The sequence below is a fragment of the Diospyros lotus genome, chromosome 13 (genome assembly GCF_014633365.1).
Source record: "Diospyros lotus cultivar Yz01 chromosome 13, ASM1463336v1, whole genome shotgun sequence".
Taxonomy (NCBI): Eukaryota; Viridiplantae; Streptophyta; class Magnoliopsida; order Ericales; family Ebenaceae; genus Diospyros; species Diospyros lotus.
The window spans coordinates 9,947,012-9,957,163 of record NC_068350.1 but is presented as its reverse complement, the minus strand read 5'-3'; the positions used below and the strand labels follow the sequence as shown (position 1 = coordinate 9,957,163).

Below are 10,152 nucleotides of genomic sequence, written 5' to 3'. Positions count from 1 at the left end.
GTTGTAGAATTACTAGTATTAACAAGGATTTATAGTACCACGTAATTTCCAATGATGGCATCATCATGAGGTAGTAATATGCCCTCAAGATATTCTTACCTGAAAGTTATTGCTAGCTTTTTCTCGGTTAGGAGTATATATTGGTTGTTACTGATTTCCCTAACAAATGACAAGTTATTGGCTTTGGGTCACTTTCTCACCGGGGGGTCCACCCAAGATCGTATAGATGATTCTTACTATTTCATTTGCTGGAGGGGGGGGGGGGGGGGGTGGTCTTTATTCCCTATTTGTCTCTCTTTGTGGTGTTTTGTCGAGGTGTTTGAAGGATTAGTGATAAATTTCGTATAATATCCTTGTTAGATGAAGAATTCTATCTTCTTCTTTAATTCATGACATTCATCGTTTGGTGTGCCTTCTATTTGTGGAACTTACAACACTTTTGTCATATTTGTTTTTAACCCCCACTAGACTATTCTTGACCATCAAATGTTAATTTCAGCAAGGATTTAGAATTGGGTTCTGTTGAGGGGAGTGAACAATATTGGCCCTCGATTACAGGACCTCTGGGGCTTGGGCCTCCATTGACTACTAGGTCTGTCCCTCTAAGAAGGCATTTTAGAATGTTGCTCTTCTCTCCATATGGGTGTCTCGCTGGTAACACTGGTTTGCTCTTCAATATACATACATCATTAGCCATAAGTGTACAACTCTATCAATGTTTTTGGTTTGTTTTTGTTTAAAGAAAAGCCAAACCTAGTCTTTTTAAGAGCCTCGGTGAGGGTAACTATGGTTACCCTTTCCTTTAATTTGTTGATGCCAACAAAATCTAGTAATAAAATAAATTGCCTCAATGGCTCATACCACTTGGGTTCTATTTGAAATAGATAAGAACTGCTTTTCTTCAAAACTCAATTTCCCTAAAATATATTTTTGAACTGTTCCATTAGTTGTTTAAATTTAGATATACTATTTCAATGATTGTGTCTAATCAATCTCTTGCATCTCCACGTAGTGTTCGTGGGAAATTTGTACAAAGCATGGTGTTGGTGGCATGGTTGGACTGCATGGTGTCACATGATAGGTCTTATCTTTATATATATATTTTTATTAAATTTCAAATTTAACTTTGTGTTATTTTTTTTAATTAAATTGTGAATTTTATATAATTTAAATTTATTTTTGTAGGAATCAAGTAAAAGAAATTAATTCGAAGAATTTGGTATAAAAAGATATCATAAATTAATTTATAATATTAATTTTAAAATTAAGATTATAATATAATTAAAGAATTAATTTCAATTAAGAAGGAGGAATTTGGCTAGGAGAGAATCCAAATTTAATGAGGGATAAGGTGGAGGGAAGAAAGGAATTCAATTGAATTGAGGAAGACACAAGGGCGGCCATGCATATATAATAGAGTATTATAAAGGGAATAGTAGGTGGGAAAGGAAAGAAACGACGGAGGACTGAAGCGGCGGCCGATTATAATTAATAAAGAGAGGAAGCGTCAATTGGAGGAGATTAATTAATTTAATATAATAAAGGGGAGAAATTGGAGCATTTGGGGCGGCGCACGGCACAGCAACAAGGCCAAGGCGCCTTGATATGAGAGGCGGCAATTGGAAGTGTGTGACATTTCACATAATGCTTGGGCCCTTAGAAGAGAGTTGTCCCTTGTTTTAATCATCCAGATATTACAGATTATCAATATTTCTAACTTTATTTATTCAAATACCATAACTATAGCAATGACAAATCTCCAAAACTTCCAACCACTCTCAGTACCTTACGGCCATCAGATTCACTCCTTTGTTTACAAGCTGACAATGACGATCGTATTACATATCACGTGACAGTACAGCATACATAGGCGGTGGAATCATTAATCCATCACTGATCTGGAGGCCCCCTTTGCACTTGGATTAGAATCGTTCATCGCTCACCTTTTAGTTTACATATCTTTGATATGTTATTTGTTTGTTTTCTTGATCTAGACTAGATGTTAGATAGGATTACCATTCCCACTTGCTTCTTCACTAAATTTGTGGGTACCCACTTTACTTCATCCTTAAATGTAATATAACAAATTAATATTTGCACGTACTAAAATAATATAAGAGAGTGATGGGTCCACTTACTATGATCATTATTTGACTTTGACAACAGGACTCTTAATTTGTACACACATGAATATATTCATATTAAGATTACACAATTGATGATATAACACGTGAAACTTAATTAAAGTAGAGAATCATCAAGAGGGGGAAAAAAAATAATTAATCTTCAAAGTCTAAATTAGGCAGCATAATAGAGTAAGGAGAGAGATGATAAATTTTAGGTTTTAGGTTTAATTCTTGTCATGTGCACATTTTGACAACAGAATTATATAAAAGGATTCCGATAGTTTAGAGACGGAAGGAGACTGACTACAAAGAATGAAACCATATCCAAAAACATGATACAATAATAGTGCTTTTCTTTTCAAAGGGGTTGAATTGTGAAGGTGCCAAGAAAGTCGGGAATGTTTCTTACGCTCCACGACTGTCACCAACCGATTATTTTTGTTGGTAGGTTGGTTAATTAATTAATTATTAAACGGAAATAGTCCCGTTTGTTTGTTAATTAGTGTTCCACGTTGAGGCCCACTGACTTCCGCAGTCCAAATGAGGCATGCGAAATGCCGAAATCGATGGGCTAGCTATGTAGCTGACATTCGTGTCCCAATTGCCAGAAATCAGATGGCTCATCATACAGATGCAGTGATATGTTGTCTGGGGACTCCAATGGTGGTAGATTAGGTATATATGATATTATATGTATCAGTTAATGGTTATAGCTCCCTGTTTTATTGATTTGTATGTTTACCTAAAAAGCTTATAAACAGGCTGTAATCTAGAGAATTAGTTATATGATGATGATAGAATCATAAATTAAATTTCTCTCAAATTTTACCACTAATTTCCCTCCTGATTCTCTGTTTTCCTTCTCAATCTCTTTTATTCTCCCTCTATTCTTTCTTGCAGTCTCCCTCCATTTCTACCTATTTATTCCCTCAATACTTTTTCTCAATTTCTCATCTAAGCATGATGTAGGGCAGGCTCACTGATTCTCTTTTACTTTCTCAATTGTCGGCTTTGACCATCTTGGTCTTTGCCCAGAAACGTGCACTTCTAACTAAGCCACAAACCAACCCACACAACACAAGGGGGAGGGGCAACCTGCAACAAAATATAAGTCCAGATGGCAATTTAGCAGTGGGCACATATATAGGATAAACACGTCAGTTTAAGTATGTTAAGCTTTTGTTGTACAATTTTAATCAAACACGTTATCTTTAGAAGGTCGAAATTCGTGAGAGTAAACAGTAATTTAAATAAGGAATAACTAAGAAGAATAATTTAGAGTGCATCAGTCATTGGATCACTGTATATTAAATTAAATTATATATATATTTATTTATTTGTGCATTATTATCCTCAAGTTTGAAAAAGAACGGTGGCTACCGCCTAGTGCTATCCTTTTGAATGCGGGAAACTTCCGAAATGATGTGGATTGAAGTTATAAGCGCAAATCTTCGTGGGAGGCTGCTGAAGCATGCCAAGATACCATTCATTATTCAGTATGCAATAATTGGTCTGAAACCGATCGAAGCCATGTTTGTCAAGCTTGCAGTGCTACTCATCTGTTCCATTCTTCTGAGCTCAGCGGCCATTGAAGAAGAAGAAGGTGTCGGCTTCGCTTTCCAGGGATTCCGATCAGACAACCTCAGCCTCGACGGCATAGCCGAGATCAAACCCGACGGCCTCTTGGCCCTCACCAACGGTACCATACAGAAAGCCGGCCATGCCTTCTTCCCGGCCCCACTCGATTTCAAAGCCTCATCAAACACCTCCGCTTTCTCCTTCTCCACCACCTTCGTCTTCGCCATCAGCGCCCAGTATTCGACTCTGAGCGGCCACGGGATCGCCTTCGTCATCGCCCCCACAAGGGGGCTCCCGGGGGCCCTCCCCAGCCAGTACCTCGGCCTCTTCAATGAGGCCAACAATGGCAACTCCACCAACCACGTGTTCGCCGTGGAGCTTGACACAATTCAAAGCACAGAGTTCCACGACATCGATAACAACCATGTTGGCGTTGATGTTAATGGGCTGGACTCTGTTAAAGCTCACACAGCAGGGTATTATCAAAATGGTCGTGAGGACTTTCAGAGGTTGAATCTTATCAGTGGCAAAAAAATGCAAGTGTGGGTGGAATATGACGGGCAAGACAAGAGAATTGATGTCACAATGGCTCCTATTGGCATTGCCAAGCCAAGTAAGCCTCTTTTGTCTCTGCCTTTTGATCTTTCACCAATCTTGAACCAAACTATGTACATTGGTTTCTCATCTTCCACTGGTTCAGTGGAAGCATCCCATTATTTATTGGGTTGGAGCTTTAAGATGAAAGGCCAGGCTCAAGGGCTTGATTTGTCTAGGCTGCCTAAGCTTCCTCGGATTAGACCCAAGAAGACATCCAAGTTTTTGATAATTGGGTTGCCCTTGATTTCCGTACTGACAGTATATTCAGCCATATTCGGCCTAGTTTTTTATGTTAGAAGGAAGAGGAAATTTGCAGAAGTTTTGGAAGATTGGGAGCTTGAATATGGCCCTCATAGGTTTAAGTATAAGGATTTATACACTGCCACCAAAGGATTTAGAGACAAGGAACTTCTTGGGAGTGGGGGTTTTGGGAAAGTGTATAGAGGGATTCTACCCAAATCGAAAATTGAGATTGCTGTGAAGAGAATTTCTCATGAATCCAGGCAAGGAATGAGGGAATTTGTGGCGGAAATTGTAAGTATGGGCAGGCTGCGCCACAGGAACTTGGTACAGCTCTTGGGATACTGCAGGCGCAAAGGGGAGCTCCTTTTGGTATACGATTACATGCCGAATGGAAGCCTAGACAAGTTCCTCCATAACCAGCCAGAGTTCACCCTCAACTGGCACCAGAGGTTTCGAGTCATCAAAGGTGTGGCGTCGGGCCTGTTTTACCTGCACGAACAATGGGAACAAGTGGTGATCCATAGAGATGTCAAGGCCAGCAATGTGTTGTTGGATGGTGAACTCAATGGAAGATTGGGAGATTTTGGCCTCGCAAGGTTGTATGACCATGGGAGCGAGCCCCGAACCACCCGTGTGGTTGGAACTCTCGGTTACCTTGCCCCGGAGCACAGTAGAACCGGCAAGGCCACGACACAAACCGATGTGTTTGCTTTCGGGGCATTCATGCTTGAGGTGGCCTGTGGGAGAAGGCCGATAGAGCCTCAAGCGCCAACCGATGATCCTATTTTGGTTGATTGGGTAGTCTCCTTCTGGAGCAGCGGGGAAATTCTCCGGGCAGTTGATCCTAATCTGGGGGGTGATTATGAAGCAGAGGAAGCAGAGTTGGTGCTGAAGCTTGGGTTGCTTTGCTCTCGTTCTCAGCCTATGGCTAGGCCAAGTATGAGGCAAATTGTGCAGTATTTGGAGGGGGGTGCTCTTCTTCCAGAGTTGACTTCTCTTGGCTTTTCATCCACTGACATGGAGTTCCCATTTGACGATTTCACATTCTCTTGTCCATTTTCAACGGTGAGATCAGTAACTTCACCCTCATCCTCCGTTGCAGAATCTCTTCTCTCTGAAGGCAGGTGATAGAATACAGTGCAATCAATTCAATAGCCAACTACAAGTAAGTATTTGTGAACTGCAGGAGGTCCTAGCCCTGGCTAGCTTACCTTCTGGTACATCTCAGGCATCAGCATAGCATGCACCCTGAAACTTACGTGACAATTCTATTGCTTTCATTCAAACTCTTGCTTATGTAATACTAAGTTTGATTTGGTTGCAGAGAGATTTTAGATTCATCCCAGACTTCGTTTCTCTTTGTTTCCCTTTGCTTGCTTAACTGTGATTCAGTAAAGAGGCTTATCAAGTTGGGTTATAGCAATACAAGATGTCACATTTTTTATAGGACATTCATTATAAAAAAAAGTTCTGGTAGAACATCACCTTTATAATTCAAGAGTACAAATGGCCCAAATGACCATTCCTCCTGGCCTCTCCGTACTGTGTTCAGCCTAATTTCTTAGAACTAAAGGACCAATTCATCTCTCTCTCTCTGTATATATATATATATATATATAAATCTTTATAATTATCAAGCTTCATAACTCAATCATGTGAAAGAAATAACCTAACTATTTCAAACCAATTTATGATTTAAAATAAAAACTTTTTATATGGATGATTAAACACCATTTACATTTTTTTTTTCCAGTCAAGGTATTTACACAGAGAACAGTTTTTCTCTCCCGCAGTGTCACAATGCACCACTTTTAAATTCAATGAATCTCCCCTGATTAGCTATTTCTAATCATTAAAGACAGCGCGATTGATTTCTCGTCCTTATCTTGTGAACTATGTCACAAGCAACCACTTAAAGCAATCAAGAATAACAATAGATGAAGCTATTAGATCAGATCGTAAAAGAGTAAACGATATGTCGGTGTAATTTGATGAATCATGAGTTTAATTTCTCTCTTACGCCTAAAGTCTCAATTTGTAATTTATCTCTCCTTGCATAATCGAGAGTACGAGCATAAAGGGCCGTACAAGAATGATCATCCCAAAAATTACAATAGATGAAATTAATGATAAGGTTTAATCAATATTTTTGCTTTAACCTTGCCCTATGAATACTTAAATTCCATTAGACCACTACTATACCAAAATAAACAAATGTTGTTAGGATAATTCTTTAATTCTAATTTGATTAAAATTGTTATCTTACTCGATAAGATTAATTTGATAGAAAAAAAGTCTTTCTCGTAATCTTTATCAAATGATGATTTTAATTTAGTGATTATGATAGGATAGAAAAATCTAATTTTATTATGATTGTGATTTGGTGTCTATAAATAGCCAACTCTTGTTCAGAATTTGGTGAACCACTCCTAATAATTAATCAACAGAAATATTCACATTATTATTGTAATTATGTGCCTATTCACAACTTGATAACTAAAGTCTCAGTATGTGGTGCAACCAATTCTCTCAAAGCGTGATGTTAGTTTGCTTTGCTAAGTGAATTATACCTCTATGGTGGGATTGTGGACAAAAATTATTACGTTAAATCACATTTAATTTTTGTTTTTGCTATTGGTTTGAGCGATACGATCTGTTATATGTATTTCCTGTATCATTCCGCATGGACCAGACTCGGTCCGATGGACCAGCCCAATCACCCGAGGCCAAGAAGGCCCAGACGACCTCGTCAAGGAAAGTCCAGCCACCACCAAAATCCGGAACTCGTAAAGCGAGCATCTGGCGAGCTCCCGATAAGCCCCCCAATGAGCTTCCGGCAATCGACTAACGAGCTCCCGAAAATATCCTCCAGATCGCTGGACCATCCAGATCGCTGGCCTAAAACCTCCAGCTCGCATGAGTGGCAAAGCTGCTGAGAAGTTAGAGGTAGGGTCCGTTCACTTTATCTGCAACAGCCCATACCCCTCGTAATGAAGATCCCACTCCTGGTTTTGTGAAGGCGATAAGGGTTGTTTGTCCCCCATTATACACTCATTGTATTTTCTTTATGTTATCTAAATTGTAAAAGCCCATCAGTATAAATAAGAATGATAGATATCATGAGGGGCAGGGACAAGGAGAATAATCAGATACCGCCATTCTGAAGAGAATAATCAGAGTGCAGTCGTGGAGTAGGCATCGTTCTGGCCGAACAACGTAAAAATTCTAGTGTTGACTCACATTTGAAATTTGGGTTCTTTTCTTCTTCTTGGTATTTTGGATTTACTCACCGCGGCCCAAAACAAATCACGGTCGGCTGAAATCGAACGTCGACATTTTGGCGCTAGAGGAAAAGGCCGCTCTGATCAATAGCCATGGCCAGAGGAAGGAATACTCTAAGTTCCGAGGCGGCGATCGACCCACCTGAAAATCACCACGATCGACCGCGAGACTTTCCATCAAATGGAGGACCCATTGCCTCGACAGCAGATATCCCTTTACCATCGCCAGTCGGAGACGCCACTGGCATACAACCGCGATTCCCTGTCCAACCTACTGTTCAAATTGCTGGAACAGGGACGATCCGGGATTGGCAGCAGTGCTAGGAAGCATTGGAGAATACGGTAATGCAGCTCGCTAATGCGGTTAGAATTCTGGCCCAAGCTCAAGCACGGGCTGCCCATGATCCACTAGCGTCCCCTCGTAGGGTCCGCCAACCACGGGATGAGAGACCTCCACCCGTGGAAGAGGATATCAGGGATAACTATCCATCCCCAAATCACCACTCCCCAGTCTGAGAAAAAAGTAGGCGATCACAGGCCCAACAATCAGCAGGCCCGGACTCAACCGTGGAGGAGCTATATCAAAGAGTGCGACAGCTGGAAGAACGACAAAGAGTCCGCAGCCAGAATAATGGCCGTGGGGATAGGACGCCGTTCACGAGAGAGATTGAGCTCGAACCCCTCCCCCAGATATTTAAGGTCCCAAGCATGCCACAATATAATGGGGACAGCGACCCCTACGATTACCTGGATGCGTACAACGTGCAAATGGATTTGCAGACAACTAGCTCACTGGTTAAATGTCGCGCCTTCCCGACAATATTGGGTGACATTCCCCGAGCTTGGTTCAGGAGCCTCCCACCACGCAGCATCAACAGTTGGGAGGAGTGCCAGCAGAGGTTCCTCAACCAATACAGGGCTCTAAGGAGGCAGCTCGCACCGTTTTGTCACCTCGCCACGATATTCCAAAAAGCAAACAAGCCGTTGAGGGATTACATCGCCAGGTTCAGACGCAAGGTGAGCAACATCGACGATCCCTCCGATGAAAGTATCCTAACGGCGATCTCTGCCGGCCTCCGAAAAGACAAAAAGCTCTATGAGAGCATCTACAGGACCCCGGTTAAAGACCTGAGGGAATGCTATGAATGAGCTTCCAAGGAGATCCGATGGGAAGACGCCTTTGGGTCAAAGAAACTCGTCGGGTCGAGAGAAGAAGCTGGGGGCTCCAACCAGAATAAAAGAAGGCATAACGGAGACGCTGGAAGGGAAGCTCGGGGGGAGCGCTCAAACAATGAAGTGTTCAAGCGAGCTCTGTAATACCCTAAGTCTCAGTAAATAAATTAAATTAATTTAGTCTATATGATATTAAGTTTATGGTTTAAATTAATGCTTAAGTATGTATGTGAAATATAAATAAATGTATGAATAGGTAAATAAAAAAAAATAAATAAATAGTAAGATTAATGTGATTAGATTTAAGATTAAAAGAAATCATTTTATGTAAATGAAAGTATATATGTAAAAGAAATCATTTTATGTAAATGTAAGAATATATGTAAATATGTATATCGTATATATATATATAATAAAAAAAAATCAGGAAAAATCTGGAAAATCCGGAAGTTGCAGGCAGCGCGCATGGCCGCCTGCAACCGGGAATTAATGAAGCAAGGGGAGGGGTTTTAATGGCGATTGATCGGTGGCATGGCCGTCCCGGCCACGTGGGCTTCGATTTGACATGAGCGACGTGCTTTTTCGGCTATAAATAGCCTAATTCGCACAAGCCAACCCATCCGAAAATTGCAAAGCTTAGATCGGTCGATTGGGAGAGGGTTTGAGAGATTTGAGAGTAGGGTTCTGATCTACAAGTCGTGGGCTTCGTTTCTGGAAAGTTTGGAGGCCAACGAAGCAGCGAAGAGGGAGATCCGAGCGTCGCAGGAAAATCGCGACTTCGCCGGAGCCGAGAGTTCAAGCCTTAAATCGAGGTATTTCGAGCTATTTTTCTCTAATTTTGATGCTATATTTGGGTTCTGGAGGTCGAAAATAGGAGGGGGAGAGCTTCGTTTTGAAGCTTGGAAGCTCGGAGGGGTCGCCGGAGAAGACGACCCAGCACGGGCGCGTGGCTGCACGCGCCCGCGAGTAGGAAGATGGCGCGTGCAGCCCATGCGCCCATCAGAAAAATAGAAAAAAAAAAGAGAAAAGGAAAGAAATAAAGAAAAATAGAAATAGAAGAAAGAAAATGTTGTAAAAAGTTTTATTAAATAAGAAATTTTATGTATGCCATATTTGTGAAAAATATTTCTGGAAATGCTAAATTTATTAATTAT

The 10,152-nt window shown here is 41.0% G+C and overlaps 1 protein-coding gene across 1 annotated transcript; it reads left to right on the top strand.

Annotated features, from left to right (window-relative positions):
* Nucleotides 1-3,518: 3,518 nt before the first annotated feature.
* On the top strand, nucleotides 3,519-5,889 carry LOC127787889 (L-type lectin-domain containing receptor kinase IV.1-like). The gene has a single exon (XM_052315954.1). The coding sequence runs from the start codon at nucleotides 3,528-3,530 to the stop codon at nucleotides 5,670-5,672; it is 2,145 nt and encodes a 714-aa protein (XP_052171914.1). The 5' UTR covers nucleotides 3,519-3,527; the 3' UTR covers nucleotides 5,673-5,889.
* Nucleotides 5,890-10,152: the final 4,263 nt, after the last annotated feature.